The sequence below is a fragment of the Herpailurus yagouaroundi genome, unplaced genomic scaffold (genome assembly GCF_014898765.1).
Source record: "Herpailurus yagouaroundi ecotype Mexico unplaced genomic scaffold, PumYag 28, whole genome shotgun sequence".
NCBI lineage: Eukaryota > Metazoa > Chordata > Mammalia > Carnivora > Felidae > Herpailurus > Herpailurus yagouaroundi.
In genome coordinates, this window is record NW_024412376.1 from 161,588,438 (window position 1) to 161,612,356 (window position 23,919).

At 47.9% G+C, this 23,919-nt stretch overlaps 1 protein-coding gene across 1 annotated transcript in view; it reads left to right on the forward strand.

Moving 5' to 3' along the window:
• The first annotated feature begins 1,243 nt into the window (after positions 1 to 1,243).
• CLNK (cytokine dependent hematopoietic cell linker) overlaps positions 1,244 to 23,919 on the forward strand; it is an 82,898-nt gene continuing 60,222 nt past the window's right edge. The window contains exons 1-4 of the mRNA XM_040494505.1: positions 1,244 to 1,269; positions 4,156 to 4,227; positions 13,119 to 13,147; positions 19,577 to 19,611. Of these exons, the coding sequence (XP_040350439.1) occupies positions 1,244 to 1,269; positions 4,156 to 4,227; positions 13,119 to 13,147; positions 19,577 to 19,611 (162 nt within the window). The remainder of the gene's footprint in view (positions 1,270 to 4,155; positions 4,228 to 13,118; positions 13,148 to 19,576; positions 19,612 to 23,919) is intronic.

Here is a 23,919-nt window from a genome sequence, read left to right on the forward strand (position 1 = left end):
AAGGATGCCTGCCATTCACTGCCAAGGGTTGCTGTAAATAGAAAATAGAAAAAGACTTTAAGTTCAACTCTCTTTTTTTTATTTCAGATAGGGGGGGCGGAGAGGAGCAAAGAAAGAGAGAGAAAAGGAAAGAGAGAGAGAGAGAGAGAGAGAGAGAGAGAATCTTAAGCAGGCTCCACACTCAGCACAGAGTCTGATGAGGGGCTCGAGCCAAAGACCCTGGGATCACGACCCGAGCTAAAAGCAAGAGTTAGACGCTCAACCGACTGAGCCACCCAGGAGCCCTTCAACTCTCTTCTTAAACTTAAAAAGATGAAAGCAAATTATCTGGAAAAGTAATGGTAGCTTTCAGGATGTTGGATTCTTAACGTGCCTCTCGCAAGAGGTGAAGGAAATTCCTAGAATCTTTCCCATGCTGTTAATATTGGACTAGTGGAAGCCATGTAGGCAAATGTCACATGGGCTGCAGGAGCACAGAAATGCTCTGACATGATATAATGAAACCAAGGGCCTCCTTCTCAGTGCAGGGACAGGTCAGAATTTCCCTGGCGGCAGAGGGACCCACAGGATTCTGCACACTAAGCGCACAGCTCACTGCTGTGGATGAGCCCAGATGGGCGGGTCGTTTGTCTATTCTTTACCGATGCATCTCTTGGTATCTTACACACCGATTCCTGAGGCCAGTTACCCAGTGTGCTAGGGGAGAAAAGATTCCCAGAATATGCCTCTGCCGTCAAGCCCCTACGCCAGGGGAACACGAATGCATGAACAGGCAGATACAAGGCCCCATGATAAAATAAGGTTGCTTGTTTACTTGTTTCTGGCCTGTCTCCCCAACAACGGCAAGATTCATGAGGCAGACTCCATCCATCTTCTTTAACAACTGCATCCCACTGCCTAGCATACAGCCTGGTACAGAATAGATCTGATACCTGTTTGCAGAGCTAATGAATCAACGGATTCATGAACAAATGAACGAATGGTAAAACAGAGACATGCCAAAAGTACTAAAAAGGAAGCAGCACAGAACTCAGGGGAAACTAGCATTCGAACTAGACCCTGAAGAATGGAAATTATTTTTGCCAGATAGAGAGGAGGCTCCCCCACCCAAAACAATCTAATCAGTGATGTGGGGGCTTGCAAAAGTACAGCTGGAGAGAGGGCAGTGTGGGGCCCTGACAGGGGGACAGGGCGGGAGGGAGGGAGGGAAGGCTTTGGGGCAGGGATCTTGGCTCTCGTGGGGATGAGTGTGGATTTTGTGGAGAAGTGGTAAAGATTTTCAAGCAGGGAGGTGAGTTGATAATAATCTGCTAATGAGAAAGCTCACGCCCGCTGCTTTACAGTAGGGGGATTGGAGCCTGAGAGGCCAAGAAGGCAGTTAAGGGGTTGATACTAGGGGCCAGACCAGAGATAAAGAGAGAAAGAAAGAAAGAAAGAAAGAAAGAAAGAAAGAAAACAGAGAAGAAAGAAAGAAAGAAGAGAGAAGAAAGAAAGAGAAGAGAAAGAAAGAAAGAACCGAGAAGAAAGAAAGAAAGAAAGAAAGAAAGAAAGAAGAGAGAAGAAAGAAAGGAGAGGAAAGAAAGAAAGAAAGAAAAAGAAAAAAAGAAAGAAAGAAAGAAAGAAAGGAGACAGAGGGAAGAAGGGAGGAAGGGAAGAAAGAAAGAAAGAGAAAGAAGAAAGAAAAGAAAGAAAGAAAACAGGGAAGAAAGAAAGAAGAAAGAAAGAAAGAAGAGAGAAGAAAGAAAAGGAAAAAAAGAAAGAAAGAAAGAAAGGAGACAGAGGGAAGAAGGGAGGAAGGAAAGAAAGAAAGAAAGAAAGAAAGAAAGAAAGAAGACAGAGGGAAGAAGGGAGGAAGGGAAGAAAGAAAGAAAGAAGAGAAAGAAATAACAGGGAAGAAAGAAAGAAAGAAAGAAAGAAAGAAAATAAAGAAAACAGGGAAGAAAGAAGAAAGAAAAAGAAAGAGAAAGAAGGAAAGAAAGAAAGAAAGAGAAGAAAGAAAGAAAGAAAGAAGACAGAGGGAAGAAGGGAGGAAGGAAAGAAAGAAAGGAAAGAAAGAAAGAAGAGGGAAGAAAGAAAGAAAGAAATAACAGGGAAGAAAGAAAAAAAGAAAGAAGAAAGAAAAGAAAGAAAGAAAACAGGGAAGAAAGAAAGAAGAAAGAAAGAGACAGACATGGCGTGCCTGGGTGGCTCAGTGGGTTAAGTATCCAACTTCGGCCCAGGTCATAACCTCGCAGTCTGTGGGTTTGAGTCCTGCCTCAGGCTCTATGCTGACAGCTCCGAGCCTGGAGCTTGCTTTGGATTCTGTGTCTCCCTCTCTCTCTGCCCCTCCTGCTTGTTCTCTCTCTCTCTCTCTCTCTCTCTCTCTCTCTCTCTCAAAAATAAATAAGCATGAAAAACACATATAAAGAACCAAAGACAGAATAGAGCCCCTCGGGGTGAGGAAGAAGAGGCAGCCTAGCAAGCATCAGGGGATCGACTCAGGATCTGGAACCAAAGCATGGAGGTGGCATGATGGGGGCAAGAAAGAGAAGACTCAAGTTTAGTGCCCAGGCTGCTGGTTTGCAAACTATGTGAGCAAAGAGGCTGCTCACGGGGGAAAGTCTGCTGGAGGATAACCTCACAGGAAGGTCCGGAAAATAGATGCCCGTGTCTAGAGCTTAGAAGTCAGAGTACCGATGCAGACATGAATCAAGCTTCCCCCAGAGAAATAGAAAGCGATGAAATAGATCAAATAACACAATAATTCATTTTTGCGATCACGAAATAATGAAAAAAAAGTAAAATGTGAAATACGGAACTAACACCATCACCTTGCTTTGTGGGGATGTACCCCGTGACGAACTACATGCAAACAACTCATTAAATTGTTTATGTATCACTTCGCAGCCGGTAGGCTGCACACAAAATCCTAGATGGAAGGTCTCCAGGCACCGGGAAGCATTTCCCAGAGTCCTTCACTCCCACACACACACACACGTACCCCGAGGGGCCTCCGAGGGTCAGGTGCTGACCACAGCCCCCCTTCCCCCCTCCCCCCACTCCCCACCCCGTGCGTCTCTACCCTGGGGCGGGCGGCACGGTGCATGAGCTGGCTTATGGGACACGAACACAGCTACAAGTTAAGACAAAAGGAAAATTATAACTGGGACCAGTCGGTGAAGGAGCCTGTCTCAGAGGTCAGGGAAGTTTCCCCTGGGGGGCGGGTGCCTACACTGAGCTCAGAAGCAGGAGAAGGCAGGCAATAACCAGCATCTGGAAGAGAAAGGGGGTTAGGAGGAGAGAAAGTCCAAGGACCGAGAATGAGGAAGTGTGCCCCACGTGGGGGGAACCAGGACCAGGGGGTCAGCGGAGCTCACGAGAGGAGCATTAGCAGAGGAAACTCACCAGGAAACACCTGCTAAAGCTCACAAAATACCTGCAAAAGAAATGCAAGGATATTAAGCGCGGCTAATTAAAGAAAGAAAGGATGCATCACAGTGATGGTTTATGACAGCGAATGCCTTCCTGAATTTGACCAAATCAACTCAATTTAAAATAATTTTTTTCACAGAAAACTCCACGGCAAAGTATCTAAATCATACAGAATTTCAATAAATATTGCTCGAATCTGAATTGCTCTTGCTAAGTAATCCGCCTGCCTTCACTGGATGCTGTTCTGTCTGCTAGCTGGGAGTCAAATTCAGCTCGCGAAGGAGGCATCTAGAACGTTCCTGGGGGCCCCCCCCCCCGGCGCTGTCCTTGTTTGTCCTTGCCTCCCCTCGACCACGTGACAAAGGTGTGATTCTCTTCCTTTCACAGAGCAATGTCACGAGACTCACACAGCTTGAGGAGGGGGCCACACTGAGCCTGCCGACGTGGGGGAGAAGCCCACGTTTTCATCCTGACTGGGACACTTCTTCCGCACCCCCCCACCACTCCTTGTGAAATAAAGCTCTTACACTAAAAATACATATACATTTTTAAGTAATTACATTACTTTAAACGCAGATTTTTTTAAAACCCCAATGGAAATGCAAAGAGAGATTTAGAATCGCGTGAGATGTTCATTACTTAAATCTGACTGGGTGGCTGTTTCCATGAATGAATGCACTTAATTAATTTTTTCCCCTCACCTCTTGCTATTTCCTGACTGCCATCTATTTGCTTTCATCCCAGGGGCAAGAGAAGGACAACAAAAGACGCTTCCAGTCATTTGAAATTCCAGGACTTCGGTCTGCCAAAAAATAGGTCAGAATGTTTACTTGTTTATTAATGGGGGAGTGAAAAGTTTGATTCTGTGGCAACAAGCTGACCAACACACACACACACACACACACACACACACACACACACAATGTTAATGTGATAGAATGTTATTGCTGCCAGTGGTATCTTAGAGGTCAGCGGTCACATGGAGACCGAGGTCCCGAAGGAAAAGAAATTCATGTGGGTTGAATTGCCAGCCGGTGTGAGATGCAGGTAAAGGTTGAGAAGCCCCAAGGCATCCGCAGCATTTCAGACCAGGGCTGTTGGCACCACCCACCAGGTCTCTACACAGCCTGAGAGATAGCCACCAAGAGGGAAGTTTCTATTCTCGGCTGGCGAAAAAATCTAATGATGAATCTTTGATGAATCGGGCCAAGAGACCACCACAAGGAGGATCGAGGAAGCCATGTGCCCACATGGACGCTTCTCTTTGTCCTTCAGCTGAGCAAATATTTACTGAACAGTTGTGGCATTGGGACTTGCACAGGCTAGGGAATATGCAGAGAAGAGAGACAAAGCCCCACCTCCAAGGGGCTCATCGCCACGTCTGAAGGCTCAGCGTAGGGGCTCGCTTGTTGAAATGGCAAGATTCCCATCCTGAGGCCCAATCCACCTCTGCCATTGACCAGGAGCCAGACCCTGGACAATACCCTGATGCCCAGAGGGTCCCCCCCAGAGCTCCCTCGCCCAAGCCTTGACGGAGCGGTGTCTCTGCCCAGAGTCACGCGAGGGTCTCAGCAAGGTATACCACATTCCTTGCACCCCAATGCACTTGCACTCGGGTGCAACCGAGTGTTGGGTCAACCGCCTAACACTCATCCGGTCCTATGTGCCCAGCACGGGGACCTTCTTAGCATCGTCAGATTGACTTGAGGAACTGTTCTCCCTAAAAAGAGTAAATGGACGCCTGTAAAACAGCATATTTGAAACATTGTCAAAACCACATGAAGCAAAGCAAAATTTGTGGCTGTTCTCAGACTTCTTCAATGTTTACATTAAATACATTTGAATAATGCATTTGAAGTCAGTTTTTCTTATTTCTTGACAATAGCAGGAGATGGGAGATGGAAGGGTTAGAAGCCTTCCTTCAAATGGAGGTGGTTGCAGCAATTACGTGCATCAAAGTAATATTTACAGCTACATTTGAAAAAAAGAGAGAGAGAGAGAGAGAGAGCAGGGCTTTTTTCCGCAGCAAATTATTTCAGGATGTGTCATAGCATGCTCAAGATATATTAAAAAGAGCAACAGACAATGTTTCTGCAACCTGTTCCAAACCATTTATAAACCCAAATTAAAAAAAAAAAAAATCCCATATGCATACAAATCTCTGTACCACTGCATATTTTATAATGAAAGTATTATATGCGTATAAATTAGTATTTGAGATATATAAAACCAAAATGTCTGAAAACTACATATTTGGGTCTACTATCTTACTTTAATAACTATCGCACTGATTAATTCATTCTTCGGACAAATTACCATTACCAGCATTTGCATGCGGCGGGAAGGAAGGTGCTGGGGGCAGGCCGCTGGGGCACAGAAGCGGCCTGAGGGCACTGGGTTTCAAGGTCACCTGACCTGCTCACTCACCCAGAGACCTCCTGCTCACAAGCCCATTTCCATCTCAGCGCCTCATAGATTTCAGAAATGGAATCTGAAACTGAATGAGCGGGCTGCCTGGTTCCCCACTGACCCCTCTATTAAAGTAGTTCCTGTGTAGCCTGCCTGGAACATAGCAGGTTCTCAATAAATTACAAGGGCGAACGCTCACTGAGTGAGTGCTCACCGTGGGCAAGGCACTATTTTAAGTGTTTAACAGGTAGCGTCTGCCTGGATCCCCATATTCACAGTCTTATTAGTCTCCCTTTTTGTAAATGTTTTTTATTGGTTTCGAGAGAGAGATTCCGTGCAAGCAAGGGAAGGGGCAGAGTGAGAGAATCCCAAGCAGGCTCCACGCTGGGAGCGCAGAGCCCCACGTGAACCCATAAACCGTGTGGCCGTGACCCGAGCCAAAATCGATCCAAGAAAAACACAGGATCGCATCCATATCCACCACCCACGGCCTGTCTACACTGCTGGTATGAATGTGTCCTAGAAAACGCCATGGAATTCATCAGGCGGAACCTCCAATCTCCACTTCTGTTCCGTGTTGTGTCCCCACATGTGTAGAAAACAGAAACCTACTGACGCGTGTTTTCCAATCAGGTCCAAACTCAAATACATAGTTAAATGCCGGGCATGTACCAGCCTCCGCGGAAGGAATTTTGGCATCTACTCCTCACAATAATGCTCTGAAGTAGCTATTATTATTCCCATTTTATAGACAAGAAAAGAGAGTCTGAGAGAGGTTACCGTTTCAGTCAGTCACAGACCTTGTAACTGGGACCAGCTGGATTGCGATTCAGGGTCTAACCTCAAATCGAGTGCCATTTCTGAGTTCTCGGCGATCACGACTTTCTGCTTTGTGGGCATGTACGTGTGGATTGTGGTTTCTCTTCCCATGAGTCTCCAGTCTGCTCGCGCCAAACTCTCTGCTGCGAAGAAGGGGCGTGAGCATTACGCTCCCGAGAAGAACGTCCACATCCTTGACACAGCCTCTTAGCCACACCACCTGGGAGCTTCGTAGAAATGCAGAGTCTCAGGCCCTGGCCCATGCTGCGGGAGCCCAGGCATCTGTGTTTAAACATTCCTCCCGGTGACTCCGGTGCCCACTCACGTTTGGCCTCCCTTTTAGCATTGTTACTGATAGGTGCAAAGCCTCGGAGCTGAAGAGGCGGCCTCTGCACCCAGCACTCACCCCACCCCTACCCACCGCCCCTGGGGAACAGGAAGGAGGGAAGAAGACACAAGGTAGGGGCACAGGGGTAGGAGGAAGGTGGGAGACGTCAGTGCACTGGGGACAGGGAAAGCCAGAGAGGAAGACGCAGCCCCTGCCATTCAGATGTTCAATCTGTGGTGGGGGGGAGAACATAATCGCTTCTATTACAGACTCTGAGACACTGTGCCACGTGCCGTGACAGAGTCTGGGGGGCACCAAGCGTCCGGGAGGCTAAGGGCTGGCCCACGAGGTCCCCAGCTTTGCCTTCACACTCCGAGCGCGAGTCTCTTTCCCCATTCTTGACCACGGCACTGCGGTGGATACTGTGGCTCCCGTGCCCCACGCTCAGACCCTCCCCACGCTCACCTCGGCCACTATCCATTTGTTCCCTTTGGCCACCAACAAAGTTGGAATAGTTCGTTCCCCAGGGACGAGGTGCAGGTGGCTGTAATTCCTCGGGGGTCAGGAGGGCCGGTGGTCATCTTCCTTGATCCCACACTGGGAAACCCCCTGCGGGCCTCCCACCAGGCAGCCCTCTGCCCAGGAGACAGATGGGGCAAAGGCCCCTGCTGTTGTTACTCTTGACCTCTCTGGTCTCCCCTGCCTGCCCCCAGCTGCCCTGGGTGCCCATGGCACCAACAGACCCGCCTCGCTGTGCAGAAAGGGGAGTATCTTTCTGCAAGATGTGGCTGGCTGAGAGCGTTACAGAGGGCCCGAGTGCTTTCACAGAGGGTGCGTGGACCGTGGTGTGGTGCTGCAACCCCCTCCTGGGCTCGCCCTCGAGGAGCTCCCCTTAGTAGATGCTCAGTGAACACTGCTGAAGGGACGGGAGGAAGAAGGGCAGGAGGGACCCACAGGAGGCCATTGGCTTGTACGATGCCCCGTGCCTGGCACAGGCTGGATACTTAAGTAGGTGACAGAAGGAACGTCTACCGGAAGGCAAGCAGGAGGGAAGCAGAGAGAAGAGAGTAAGTTGGGGAGGCCAGGGGAGAGGGTGGAGGCTGGGGACTCGGGAGTCGTCCGCCCGAGCTAAGCTGGACACCCAGGTCACCCCACGCTGCCTCTCCACTCCTCTGTGACGTAACCCCGATGTTGTTGTTTTCATTTCTCGGTATTTGTCAGGGACGTGGATGGCTCCTATGAGAGTGATCACAGCTCACAACACATGCTTTCTGTCCCCAGACCACTTAAAACCTAGTTGAGGAAAGGAAAAAACACAGGAAGGCTTAACAATGAGATTTAAGTAAGAAATGCCTAACTCCACACTGCCTTTCGACTCTCCTCTTGTGTTGGGAGAGCAGAGAAGTGCTGGGGTGTTCAGAGGCAGGGAGGTTCACCGGTCCTGGGGGGGGGGGGGTAAGCGGGAGCCCCTGAGCAGGTAGAGAGGGGCAGGGCTCCCCCAGGCCGAAGGGTCCTGGGAGGTGAGAACGTTCACACTTCCGGAGTTTTCCCCAGGATCCCTCAGGGAGCTGCATACCCCCAAATGCGGCTTGTGTGTGTGTGTAAAAGTAAAATCGGTAAGAGGAAGATTCGTGCAGATAATCAAGGATTCCTTTAACAGAGAAGGAGCCCATTCATTCACTAGTTAAATATGAGCGTGGACTTGATTCCACCTTGAATGGGTGCCAGCAGAGCAGAGGAGGGCTCTGGTGGCCACGTGGGAAGCTAGGGGAACACCCACTGTCAAGGTCGGCCTTGCCTCCTGCTGAGACTGTTATGCCCGAGTCCTTCCCTTGCCAGTAGATCCCATGTGCCCCCGGGAGGCCTCCCTGCGATGCATCTTGGAGCGTTATCCGGCAGCCTACCAAGCCCCACATGCCTCCAGGACCACACAGGCCTTCTAGTCCGCCCCTGCGGGCTCCCCACTCTCTGAGCACACCGCTTTCCAGACCTCAGCCTCTAAAGCTCCCTGACGCCAATCTGCACCTCCCTCCAGTGCTGGAGAGGAAGGAGGGCGAGCCCTGCCTGCAGACGGGCTGTGCTATAAACGCGCAACCACCAGCTCCCCCGGGGGCTTAACCTGGGCTTGGGTCAACCCAGCGACAAAATGAAAGGGCCAGTTCATGGTCCCGTTTGCACTAACATTCCGTAATTAGCCCTAACGTCAGGATACAGATTCTTGTCCAACAAGAGTTGCCAAGACATTTGGTGAAATGATTTATGTAAGGCGCAACAGTCAACCAGCACAGCTCAGACAGCCACACAGAGGGAAGAAGGCAATGACTTTAGGACTTTCGAGTCACTTTCATTTCTCTCTAGATTATCTTAAAAATCGGGTTAGCAACCCGTATCAACGGTCTTCCAAAAATTAGAATTTTAGCCTACTGCCATCTCTGAATGTCAGAGGCAGTGCTTAAGGTGAGAAATGTCACCGAGCCGGTTAATCTTGGAGGTTTGGGACAGGGAGTGGACTGGCAGGTGAAATCACCCTGACCCCCTCCCCAGGGGATCTGATGCCCAATTCTGCTCCAGCACTGGGTGCCTGGGGAGACCCAGAGGGGACCATACACATCACACCCGAGGGGCGGATCAGGAATTAAACTCCATGCCAGGAGCCTGACCCTGGAGACAGGACCAAATCCCATCTCTATGGGACCAGAAAAACACACCATCCAAACTTTGCTCCCATGGATGAGTAAGGCGTAAGTGCACCCCGCCTACCCAATCAGATCCCGTTCTGATTGGCAGCAACTTAGGGTGGGGGGAGGGAGGATGAGTATAATTTAGTGCCCTTCAAAGATTAAAAATTATGAAGCACATTACCTTATTAAGAAGGGTTAAAATTGAAACATAATTCAGAAATCAAAAATCTTTATTGGCAACGTGCCTTAAATATAGAAAACCACAAACGCTGGAGGTCAGCTTTGTGCATCTCATATACGGAGAACCCCCCACCACAACGTGGACACCTGCCTGCACAGGCCCGAGGTGCAGAGGAAGGCCTGTGGCCCTCAGGCCCAGAGGTGGAAGGAGGAAGGGGTGGGGACCAAGCTATCCCGCCATCCAGCCACGGCCCGTCCGCATGTGGCCATGTTACGGATGCTGTTGACAGAAGGAAGCAGGGAGCGTCCTTGTAAGCACCTGGCGAGAGGCAGCTTGCTAACCAACACGTGGGCCTCACTTGAGCATAAAGAGGACACATCGGACCTCCATGAAGTCGCTCTTTCACCGTCACCCTGGGCTGTCAGGCTGCAAAGAGTGTTGAGCCCAGGAGCCTTTCAGGGAGCTTCTCGGCTGAGGAGTCCAGGAAGCCTCCGGGGCCCCCTCCTTCCCAGGTCCCAGCCTTCCTCTTCTCCCTCTCCCCTTTGGGGGCTCAGCTGGAATAACAACGCGGCTCCCCGCCCTGCTGATGCTTCCTTTGCTAATTCATTTGGCTTGCACTGACGCACAGAGAGCTCTGGGGTGCAGAATCCCCGGGGGACTATGACATATGAATGAGCTCCATCGCTCTGGGACCCCGCCGAGAGGCAGAGCGGATCAGATAAGCCACTTTCAGACAACCTGGACAATCGGGAGGAAGCTCCCAGGGGCTGAGAGCTGGGCGGTCTACATTGCTGCTATGGGCTTGGAAATAATAAGGGTGCAGAGTGGGGAGAGCCCACCCGCCAGAGCAGAGCCTCGCTCAGTGCCCGGCAGGCGGTGTTCCCTTCCGCTCTTTATGGGGGTCAGAAGACCCCGCTTCTGCCTCCCAAGGGTCTGAAACTTGGAACAAATTGGACAGCATGGTCTCCGATGGGCTTTGCAGCATTAACGGTCTTTAGTTCTAAAAACCGGGGGAAGCCAAGGTCAGAGGGAGGACAGAATGCTAACTTCCAAGCTCAAGTTCTTTCTAGAACCCCGAGGAGAGCGTAGCTCCCCTTCGTCACCCCTGGGCTGGGGCTTGCACCCTGCCTGCCCTGGGTGTGCTGTCTCCCAGCAGTGGCCTGGCTTGCCACACCCACATCAAGCTCCCTGTACGCAGTCACAAAAACGTGTCATTTACATGTCACATGTCATGAACTGCAGGTCTGGGGAGCCTTCCGAGGCCTTAATCAAAGACCAAGATGTCAGGGAAGAGGCCATGTGTTGAAAGTGGAGAGAGAGAGAGAGAGAGAGCTCTCAGGCCCCAGATCTGCTCCTTACTGGCTGATTTACTGTTAATTTCTGCAAAATCTCAGGCAGCTGGAAAGGATGCCAAGAGCCAACCACAAGGACTCTGAGACGCAGCTGTCAATGCCTCCAGGATTGGCCACCGCCTGTGGGTGAGGGCCGGGGAGGCAGTGAGGATGTGGGAATCGGACAGGCTGGTGTCAGATCCCTCGCTCTCTGTGGGACTGAGCCCTCTGAATCTCCCATCTCCTCGTCTGTAAATTTGGGACAATGAGAGCCACCCCACAGGGTCCCTCGCGGTGTTAAAATGGTAAACATGGGGTACCTGGGTGGCGCAGTCGGTTAAGCGTCTGACTTCAGCCAGGTCACGATCTTGCGGTCCGTGAGTTCGAGCCCCGCGTCAGGCTCTGGGCTGATGGCTCGGAGCCTGGAGCCTGTTTCCGATTCTGTGTCTCCCTCTCTCTCTGCCCCTCCCCCGTTCATGCTCTGTCTCTCTCTGTCCCAAAAATAAATTAAAAAAACGTTGAAAAAAAAAATTTAAAATGGTAAACAGAGGACAAAGGGTAAGCAGGGAGCTAGACTCCTGGAAGGTGGTCTCCTAGTTACTAACATCTCCCAGTTTAACTCTTCTGTGGCCAGTGTCCCAGCCACCAGCCAGGCCTCATAAATATTTACACCCGGCCTGTGTTGCGATGCTCAATTAATTGCTCCGGTGACGCACTTTGAGGGCCTCGGAGGATAGGTGCTGTGCAAGGCCCCGAGATCGTTAAAGGCACAAACAAGTCGGCTCACACAAGCGGCATCCTCCAGAGCCTTTCTGTGGCCCCAGAGCTTTTTCAGATCATTGCCCGAAATCCAGGCAAGATGTGCTTCCGAAAGCACCCTGTCCAAAGGGGAACATGGTGGCCAGGCAAAGCCCTCATTAGAAAATGGAGAGAGACCTGTGCAGATAACTCACGACAGGAAAAAAATCCAAGGGGCCTAAAACCACTTGAAAAAGAAGAAGAATTCAGTCTCACTGGTCATCAGGGAAATGAAACAGGCACCGTAAGGGATCAACAAACAGGCAACATTGTTTTAAAGGATAGGATTTAATAGTGTTGGGATGCGGTGAGATGGTCACTTCCTGCTCTGTGGATTAGCGTCTACACGGACCCAACCCACGTGGAAGGAAACTGCACGATCCACAGCGAGGGGCTTGGAAGATCCGTGTCGCCTGACCCCTTCGCTGTGCCTGGCGGAGTCTCTCCACGGAAATATCTGGTGATTAGATTAAAATGCGCCCTGCAACATTATTCACCGTAATGGAAACTAGCGAGAACCTGAATGTCCCCTCTAAAAATCACACAGGCAATAAATATCATGCGTTTGAATAACCGCTGAAGATCTAGAATGTATCTTTAACATCAATAGCCCATAGGTGGTTCTGCTAGTTTTACTACTTATGTGTCTCAATGTACTCACACATCCTCAGAAGCACATACACACATGTAGATGGGATTTGCCAAAATATTACCTGGGGTGTTGATTGTTATTTTCTTCTACGTTTTTCTGTTTTCCGTATTCTCTATAATGAGATGTGATTTTAGATCTAGAACAATGAGAACATCAAGAAATCGTTCTGGGGGCTCCTCCTGGGTGGCGCAGTCGGTTAAGCGTCTGACTTCAGCTCAGGTCATGATCTCACGGTCTGTGAGTTCGAGCCCTGCATCAGGCTCTGTGCTGACAGCTCGGAGCCTGGAGCCTGCTTCCGATTCTGTGTCTCCCTCTCTCTCTGCCCCTCCCTGCTCTCTCTCCCTCTCTCTCTCTCAAAAATCAATAAACATTTAGAAAAGAAGAAGAAAAAAGAAATCATTGTATAGGTTGATCTGGGGAAAACGCCTATAACAGCAGCCCATCCCGCTGGGGAAGGTATGTAATCGAATGCGGCTGACACTTACCTTGGCTCTCTTTTCTGCCCTAGGTCATGGCCTCGAATCAACAGCGCCACCGGTGAGTCAGGGGCCTTCAGTCACCTAAGCGGTGGGAATGCCACCATGGGTCTGTTACACTTCTTTCCCTTTTCTGCTTTTCCTTCGATAAAACTATTGGCCTGTTCGAAATGGCATCAGCCACTTAGGGTTTCTCCCCCTGGTCGCTCCCGGGTGCAGCCCGGTCTGTGACTTCCACAGGCTCTGGGAAGCTGGCACGTGGAGGGGAAAACCCTGGCTCTCCTCCACTTATTAGCTGTGTAGCCTGGGATGAAGCACAGATCCCTCTGGGTCCGAGTCCCTTCATCTGTAAAATGGGTAAAAGTCGGCCTAAATGTCAGTGTTGTGACCACTCAGTAGGGCTCGTTCAACGAAACTCTGTGTGATGGGTTCCCCCCAAATTATGTGTTGAGCGGATGGAGCGATCAGAAACCACATTTTATGGCTTCTTTTGCGTCTGTTTTCAGAGCCCAGTTGTAGGTATCAGGCACTGAATAGAATCCCATTAAAATTTGAGTAAAAGTATGTAGTCTTCATTTCAGAACATTATTATTTCAGGGGGAGTCCGGTAGAACTTCCCTAGAGAGTTAGTGGCTAGAAATGACTGCAGTGAGACAGAAAAAAAAAAAAAAAAAGGTGAGAAATAGACCAGAAAGAAGTGTGCAAAGAAGGGATAGAATCATAGGGAGTGATGTAATCCTCAAATGAACTCAAAGATTCATAATGGTGCATGTTGGAGCATGTAACCAGCACTCAGCACGTCCCAAATAGCAGTGAGGAGAAGTAGAGAAAAGCAAAATCAAAAGTACAAGTATGAATATAAATAAGAAACAAGCACCCAGCTCTAATCCCTCTTACAGAAAATGCTTTCATTAAGCTTCCTAGTCATTTGCTAAGAAAGATTGTGTTCTCTTGAGGTAGATGCTTCCAAAATCTCCTGGCGTCTTTGATCTCAAATACACCTCCTTCCACCAGCTTGCTACCTCTCATCCCTTCCCACCGTCCGCTTAGAGTCCTGGGGGTACTCCAGATACTTCTGGATACTTCCGGGAGATTGCCTGGAAACGAAGTTGCCAAACTGAGGCAGTGGCTGGTGAGTTATAAACCATGTGACCCATACCCCTCTCTCGTCACCCCCCTCTCCACATTCATCAAGGTAGAGAAAAACTTACAGATGGGTATTGCATTTCATTAACAACATTCTAGACACATAATCATGGGGGGGGGGGGGACAAAAACAAATCAAAACCCCAAGAGAGCTGATTGAGATAAAGCTGCCCAGGCCTGCCCGTGCACACCGGAATCTATATCCTGCCAAAAATATTAGCAGCAAATCATACCACCCCAGCCTATGCATGCTTATGAACCACAGCCAAGTATCTATTAAAATATAACACCACTGACATAATCAAGGATTTACATGATTCACAGAACAGTCGCTCATCACAGGGATATTTATAACATTTCTAGATATTTTTAAGTTGTTTGCATTTTTTTGCCATGAGATCCACACAAGGGACATCCATAGGAGAGAATATCACATAGCCATTAAAAAGATGCCATTGAAGCATATTTACCGACATGTTATGTTTATAGCATGCTGTTGTATGATGGAGAAGACGAGAAAACAGTGTGCCCATATCTACATAGACTATATTGTGTGTGCGTGTGTGTGTGAGAGAGATTTAGCTATACTCAAATGTTTACAGTAGTTGTCTTGGTATGGGGACATTAGAGTAATTTTTATTCCCTTCTTTTTTGCTTATCCGTATCTTATTATTTTTCTCCAGTAGCATATATTGTTGTACGCTAAAAATACTCTATTTAAAAAAAAATGCACCAGACCTGGAAAAGACAGACGCATAACCCAACTTGGACAATCTGTTAACACCAATACCTTCTGTCAAGCTGACATATAGAGAAGAGGGCCATGGTTTTCCATAAAATAAAGTCAGGAGTTTCTCTCCTTCCACTGATTAAAGAATGAAATTAAAGATAGCCCTATTTGAAAAGTGGGTCTTCTCTCTTAAGGCACCATACACATTAAAACCCTGGTAAAGACATGGATTGGCTGTGTCCATTAAATGGACGAGAGAGGGGCGCCTGGGTGGCGCAGTCGGTTAAGCGTCCGACTTCAGCCAGGTCACGATCTCGCAGGCCGTGAGTTCGAGCCCCGCGTCAGGCTCTGGGCTGATGGCTCGGAGCCTGGAGCCTGTTTCCGATTCTGTGTCTCCCTCTCTCTCTGCCCCTCCCCCGTTCATGCTCTGTCTCTCTCTGTCCCAAAAATAAATTTAAAAAACGTTGAAAAAAAAATTTAAATGGACGAGAGATTTCATTTTGTCCAGGAGCACTTGTTTTGATTTTGTGGGCTTTTTTTGTTTGTTTCCTAAGGAAAGTCTTGAGGGTTGGTTTTTCCCACTTTTAAAAGAAAAATTAATAAGGATTTTAGAAGCAGGCGGAGGGAAGGCAGGTATGGTATATGTGAGCATCCACTGCCCCCTGCTGGCCGCATCTAGACATTGCAATATTGGTATTAATTTAGCAGAGGCTGGTTGTCCCCCAAGAGGCTGGGAAATGGGTGGACAGAACCAATGTGAAAAGTTGACAGTTGAACTGCTGGGAAAAGGTGTTCCCCTAGTTCTCTAAGCACAAGCCAGGATTTCAAGTCATCCACGATTGCTCAACCCAAGGGATCACAGTTGTCTTTAAAATGTATCATGTGTCAGAATCACAGTAGTCAAAAATGCATATTCTCAAGCCCACTCCCAGGTGTACGTTTTTGCAGGTCTATAGTGAGACTGAGGAGTCCCTACCCTTCACAAAATAACTTCAACTCATGTAGTGCTAGGATGGTCTTTTGAGAATCACTGATTGAAGCGAAAGAAAGAAAGAAAGAAAGAAAGAAAGAAAGAAAGAAAGAAAGGAGAAGAAAAGAAAAGAAAAGAAAAGAAAAGAAAAGAAAAGAAAAGAAAAGAAAAAGGAAAGGAAAAGGAAATGATTAAGACTGACCCCACCAAGAAGCTGCTTTCGATTCTCTGGACAACAGCTGTCTCGGAATATTTTATTTGAATTTCTGGAGATCACCTGAGAAATGGGATGGGCAACAGCTGCCTTGCCTATCACCATCCATCCATCCAACCAATACTGTAACCATTACAATAACCAGCTTTGAGCACAGTTGTTTTTTTGTTTTTTTTTTTTTTTTTTTTTTTTTTAAGAAAATGAAAATGAAAGGTCCTGGGGACTCAGCTTATCTCAGATACTAATACTGTGCTCTACAGATGGGGAAATCAAGAATTAGAGAAAGGAAGTGAACTTCCAAGGGCCATCTATGGAGAACAATAAGCCTATTCTCCAAATTCTCAGTAAATGCTTCCATGTAGCTATTTCTGTGAGTTTGGGCCATTTGTGACCGAGAATACTCTTCAGATCAGGCGACTGTCATTCTAAAATGTCCAGAAGAGCTACATGACTGAGCTGGTAGATATGTGGGAGACAGATATGACATATGTTATATGTACATGGGTGCATAGAATCTATATCCGTCTCTGTTTCTGTCTCTTTCTCTCTTCCCCTTCCCATGTCCTTCCTTTCCTCCCTCCTCCTTCTCTTCTTCCCAAGCCTAAGTCATGTAGCCAAAGCTCATTGGACATCCTAATCCTTTCCTCAAAGACAGTGAGAAAAAAGCAAGGAAGCTCATCCCTGCCTCTCCCTACAGCTGTGGATCGATGCTGAACTGAAGATGTTCTCAAGTTTGGAACTAGCCAGGGGAAAGTGTGTCCTATTCCCCCCTATACTGAGATGAAGGTTGATGGATGCCCTCTGTCCCCAGAAACCTTGTGGTTCCTAAAAGATAAACACTGAGGAAGGCGGCACAGGTTGAGGAAAGACCCCTGAGCCAGAAGTCTGGAGCCCAGAATTTGAATACTGGTTCTCTGACATCCAGGAGACCTAGCCTTCAGGTGCTGACAATACTCACAGGATAAATTAGGTAAACCGAGTGCAAGAGAAGCTATATCCCCCGGGAAGAAATCAGCAGAGTAGAACTCCGATTCATCACAATGCACTTGTTCATGCTGTGCCAAGCAGCGTTCTCATCTTTAAAATGAGGATGTCAGCCAGACATGGTCCTCGAATCCCCAAGCCTCACAGCTGGATGGGGCACCCGCTTGAAGGGCTGTTGGCAAGAATCGACAGAGCCATGTCGATGGAGTGGAATGTTGAAAAAAGGCACTGTTTTGTTTAAAAATGAGAACTCAGTAGTGATCAAGTTCCTAACATGGATCCGAAAGCAGAGTACTCACGATCTCTCGATTGGGCAGAAACGATTTGGTCATGAAGTTGAACTTGAAACGCGGAACACAGCGATTCATTGGGGGAGACTGTGGCCAAGGGGGCTATTTTGTTAAGCTTCTCAACAGCTCTTTGGGGCAGACACTACTATTCTCATTCTACAAGCTGATTATTAGTTAACTGAGGCTTGCAGGCTTGCCCGAGGTCATGTGGCCAGAAACAGGCACGGCCACGGTTTGAACCCAGAATTTCTTCCATGAATTATGTGTGCATGCCTTTGATCAGAAGCTCTGATCAATTCAGTGACAATTCAAGCACTGACAATTCAGTGATATTAAAGTAGCCCCGCGTGGCCCGAGAGGCGAGCCCCAGGAGGATCTCAAAGGGCACTGAGCATTATGGAAGGCGGGGGCAGAGGAGGTGGGGACCCCAGGTGGAATCGACACCAGCAAAGACTCAGAAGTGGCATGAAACATATTTGGGGGATCCAGGAGAGTCTGGGGCTGCAGGCTCGCGAAAGGGGAGACCGATCCTACGGCTCTCTGTGGGGATGTCGCTATAATGGCCGTGTTCAATGAGGCCAATTTCCTATAAGGAAGTGACATCGAGCTCTGAATCAGACAGTAGAATCAAACTAGATCACATGGGCCAGCGGAGATCCCCCAAAGTTTGGTGCTCACTTGCTCCTTCCAGGCCAGCTGGCTTCTATGGATGACCTTATTAATTTAACTCAATTCATGAGAGAGTACAGATGGCTCTGTGGGGCTGGAAATGCTGTGCGTTTCTTCACCAGCGCTCTCAGTGTGGGTATGATTGTGCTGGGAGAGGAAGGCATCATCCGTGCCTTAGGACAGTGGTAGCTGTGAGCCATACCACCAGGCTGGGCTGGGGCTGGCAGCAGGTGCAGTCAGATCCCTACGCCTCCTTCCTCATTATCTCAAGGAGATTAGCTCTGGCTGGTTACCACCTCCCCGATGCACCGGTCCTGAGCAAATTCCAGAGAGCTGTGTTTTCACTGAGCCAAACTTTCCTTAATTTACACATTCCACTCTACACAAGGCCTGGGCATGCTGACACAAATTCCCAGCTATTAATTGCATTATTTTGGTACGGAGAGAGAATTCAGGGTGAAAGGGCAAAAGGCTAAGAGCACGACGAAGGCCAGGCCAAGATGCAGAAACACACATCAGACCGCGGTCCTCGACGTGCCTTGGACCCAGGCCAGACATTTGCCCTGAGATTCTTAACAGGAGGAAGGGACGTATGACCTCTTATGGAATTGGTGTTTTCCATTAAATCACAGCGAACCAGTTGCTGAGAAGCACGCAGCTCCTGGGACCCACTAGAAACTTCTCACGTGTGGGCTAATAAAGAGGATGTGATAAGAACATTTTCTGCTTACCGTGTTCCTCGGTGCAGACCAACAGCGGGACGCTATAATGCAATTTAGGAAAATTAAGTCTAGAGGAAGCAAAATAATCCCGCAGATCGTGTGAGCTGCTCTTCGTGGCTCTGTATCACCTGAGCGCAGAGTTTAAAGCAGAGTATGGATTGTGCGCTACGTGACCTTCAGGTACGCCTTGCATAAAACAACCCCAGCGAGGGGCGTGAGCGTTGAGAAATCTCACGTGAACAATCCTCATTCAGCAAATGTCTGTCAAGAACTCATCTGTTCAGTGTTGGGCTCTGTGCCTGGAGCTGGGGACAGACGAGGGAGTAGACCTGTCCCCTGCCCTCAAAATATCTCCGGTCTGTTCAAGGAGATGGACGGATGGCAGGGTTACAGCAAAGGCAGTGTGCTTGCCAGAGGGTGTAGAGCGGGGAGTAAGCGTCTTCACTGGCCCAGATGCTGCAGAGCCGCGCCCGGGCCTCCCCCCCGGGGGGCGGGGGTGGAGGGGGGGGAGTCCTTCTAACCAAATGCTGACCTGCGGTAGAAGGAGCGAGACTTCCCAGTTTGGATTTGATTGTCTAGCCTCCTTTCTCATCGCCCCTGCTTTGCAAGAACAGCAGACGGAATGAGAAGTACGTCATTCACATTGCGTTTTAGGCAAGCGCCATCAAAAGGAATTAATGGGAACGAGGCCAAGATTTCTGGAGAAACACAAGGGCCGCTCTTTTCTGTGTTTTGCAGTAATGTTGGGTCTACTTTTGTTGGCAGGCCAGTACCTGAATACTGAGGAGCCTCCTCCCTGTGTAAGTAGCCACCTCCCCTACCTGCTTGTTGGTCTTTGAAATTTACAAAGCGAGTGGCTTTTTGTCAACCAAGGGACTTGGCGAATTTAAAAACAACAACATGGGGCGCCTGGGTGGCCCAGTCGGTTGAGCTTCCGACTTGAGCTCAGGTCGTGGTCTCGCAGTTCCTGGGTTCAAGCCCCGTGTCGGGCTCTGTGCTGACAGCTCGGAGCCTGGAGCCTGCTTCAGATTCTGTGTCTCCCTCTCTCTCTGCCCTTCTCCTGCTCTCTCTCTCTCTCTCTCAGAAATAAATAAACATAAAAAATAATTTTAATGGAAACCCTGGAATCGTTCTAAATATTCGATAGGAAAAAAAAACATTGAATATATTATGACATATTCATATTATGAAGCCATTAAGAATATTTACAAAGCAGTCTCATAATGGAATAAAATTTCAAATTTATAACATGAACTCAGCTATCTAATGTTATAAATAATTTTATTGTTAAAGTGTATATAATTAATTTTTTAATTTTTTTTAATGTTTATTTTTGAGAAACAGAGAGAGACAGAGAGTGAGTGGGGGAGGGGCACAGAGAGAGGGAGACACAGAATCCGAAGCAGGCTCCAGGCTCTGAGCTGTCCGCACAGAGCCCAATGCAGGGCTTGAATTCACAAACCGTGAGATCATGACCTGTGCCAAAGTGGGACGCTCAACTGACCGAGCCACCCAGGCACTCCAAATTGTATATAATTTAAATAGTTCTAACTAACATATCTAGAGATAGATATGTTATATCTGTAGATAGGATATATGGACTAGGTAGAGATAGATGAGAGACAGAAAGAGAGAGAGAATCTGCCTGTAAAATCTTTGGTTCTTTATTGTTTGAAATACTTTTTTAAGGATCAAATTGAAGCTATGGATGGTCACCCCAGGACACACACACACACACACACACACACACACAATATCAATCAATCAATCACAAAATATTTTACAAAGTAGGAGGTTTATGGATGGAAAACAGGAGTTTTTAGTAAAGATCCCTTGCGATTGGCAGTAGATAGATAGTAGACAGATTAATGGATAAATAGATGTAACTCATTATATTTAAAATAAAATTCTAAGGCGCCTGGATGGCTCACTCAGTTAAGCATCTAACTCTCGATTTAGACTCAGGTCATGATCCCATGGCCAGGGGGGACCAAGCCCCGAGTCAGGCTCCCCACTAAGCATGGAGCCTACTGGGGATTCTCTCTCTCCCTCTCTCTCTCTCTGCCCCTCTCCTGCTTGCACACATGCTCTCTCTCTCTCAAAATAAACATTTAAAAATAAATAAAGTTAAATTAAAATAAATAATAAAATAAGATAAAATAAGATAAGATAAAATAAAATAAAATAACATAACATAACATAACATAACATAACATAACATAACATAACATAAAATAAAATAAAATATAAAATTCTGCCTCTTTCTCATTCCGGAAAGAGATAAACCAAAATATTTGCATTTGGTTCTGGGAGCAAGATTCTCCGGGTCTGGCATGGATGGTTACTGTCCCTCCTGGTGTCCCTCTGTGCCCTGCCCCTCAAAGTCTGGCAAGGCAACTAGATTAAAGACGGGCCCTGTCTCAGATTCTTTCAGCAGGACGATCCAAGATTTCCCAAAGAGGTCTTGGTGGTTGCCATAACAGTATACAAGTGATGCCCTTGCAACAAATGTCCAGCGGTCAAATCCCTAAAGAGGTTGCTTCAGTTCAGAACTCACCTCTGTATTCACTTCCCGGGGAGAACATCTCAGCCACCTCCCCCACCCCACCCCCACCCCCCCCCCGCGTAGCCGGGTCACTTGGGACATCCCCTTGGGGTCCCCTCCTGTCAGCTTTGCTTTGCCCTGGGTGCTCCGCTCTACTGAAACGCATTACATCATCTAGAGGAAAGGGATCTACCGTGTCCTGAGCTCCTGTCATAGGCAGGTGTCAAAGTAGAATCTTTATATACTTTTTACCCAATTAATCTCTGACTACAATCAAATAAAGTAGGTTTAGCCTACTCGTAGATCTCCAATTTACAGATTGAGCATGCGAGTCAGGGGGGTTAAGTAAACCTCCCCCCGGTCATAAAGTGAGCCCACAGTTTAGATCTGGAAGTGGGTGGCTCCATCCTGGGTCCATGCTGTCCCCGGGGCAGACCAGTCCTCCCTGGTTTCCCCATCCAAGAATTCCCAGTCTAAGCCCTGCTTGCCTCCAGAGACCAGACCAAGGAGGCGGGGTTTCATAGCTGTAATGCCTGGTTGCTAGGGGCACAGTATCAATACAACCGTGCAAACGGCCCCACTCGAACTAAGCTCAGTGACTTCACCTCTTTCCTTTGGGTCACCAAGCTCTCCACTTCTATCCTGTTCCTGCTCCCAGGTCACTGTGCTGGTCCCTGGTCTCTTGAACCTGAGCTCCTTGAATGTTATAACTTCATAACTTGCCCGAGTCCTCAGTTCTTGCAGGACTCAAGCCTCACTCTCCTTCTAGGAGCGCCGGGTGGGAATCAAGGACAGCACACTGTGTCTTCAGGGAGCTCACCTCCTTCTTTGCTCCGTCCTGGGGAGAACACAGACTTACTAAATTGCATTCTGCACCCTCGCATCAAACAAGCAGTTTCGAAGTAGAGCCCCAAAAGCCTTCCAGACAAGGGCCTGGTGAGTCCCCACGGCACTGCCGCTTGGCCGAAGATCGGGCCCATCTTGGACATCGTCTTTACTTTTACCAAACTGCTTTGATAGAGCAATGACAGCAGAAGTCATACACTTGGCTTGGGGCTGGTAAGCAGCCAGAGAACTGGAATAATAAGAGATGGAATTCAAAACGCAAGCCTCTAGGGGCGCCTGAGTGGCTCAGTCTGTTGGCCATCGACTTCGGCTCGGGTCATGATCTTGAGGTTGTGAGTTCAAGCCCCGCGTCAGGCCCTGTGCTGACAGCTCAGAGCCTGGAGCCTGCTTCGGATTCTGTGTCTCCTTCTCTCTCCACTCCTTCCCTGTTTGCTCTCTCTCTCTCTCTCTCTCTCTCTCTCTCAAAAATAGGGGGCGCCTGGGTGGCGCAGTCGGTTAAGCGTCCGTCTTCAGCCAGGTCACGATCTCGCGGTCCGTGGGTTCGAGCCCCACGTCAGGCTCTGGGCTGATGGCTCAGAGCCTGGAGCCTGTTTCCGATTCTGTGTCTCCCTCTCTCTCTGCCCCTCCCCCGTTCATGCTCTGTCTCTCTCTGTCCCAAAAATAAATAAACGTTGAAAAAAAAATTAAAAAAAAAAATAAGTAAACATTTAAAAAATCTTAAAAATATGTATAAATAAATAAAATGCAAGCTTCTAATTCCATGTCCGTCCACTATAATAAAACCACCCCCTGGATTGTTGTACTTATATAACAAAACAAAGTACATAAAGTGCCTAGCACATATACATCCCTCAACAAATGTTAGAGAGGCTTTAGGAGGAGAACTGGTGGCCTTGCTTTATCTCTGAATTTCTTCAATTGCCATTATTATATGGCAGTCACAGAAATATTTATAACTACTATTTATTTTTCTTAATTTTTAGTGTTTATTTTTGAGAGAGAGACAGAGCATGAGAAGGGGAGGGGCAGAGAGAGAGAGAGAGAGAGAGAGAGGGAGGGAGACATAGAATCCGAAGCAGGCTCTAGACTCCGAGCTGTCAGCACAGAGCCTGACGCGGGGCTCAAACCCACGAGCAGTGAGATCACAACCTGAGCCGAAGTCGACTGAGCCACCCAGGCGCCCCTATAGCTACTATTTACTGAGTGAGTGCTGACCACCCAGCATTTTGCTCAAAATTTTACCTGCTTTGTCTCATTTAACTTCTAGTTGCCAAAGTCACTCTATAACTATGGGCACTTGTATTCGTGGGTGTGTAGAGAATCATCTCATTCAAACATAAATTTGAAGTGGCCTCTAACAAAGATGTCTCGGTCACTGGAGAAATTACAGTATCAATGAAAAATTTTAAATCATACTCAAGAAATAATTACACCCTAAATCTAGGTAAAATCTGTTATTTTATGTACCTGCTTAGTTAATAAGCCTATATGAAGAATCTACTATGTGCAAAAGAAAGAAAAAAAGAAAGGAAGATGAAAGAAAGAAAGAAAGAAAGAAAGAAAGAAAGAAAGAAAGAAGAAAGGAAAAGAAAAGAAAGCCAGATATAGTTAAACTATAAAGCAGGAACTTTAAGTCTTTAATCTTTGACTACAAAGTAATTGGGAGTCCAGAGAAAGTTAGTGTGCTGCCCAAGTCACATAGTGTGGCAGAGATTGG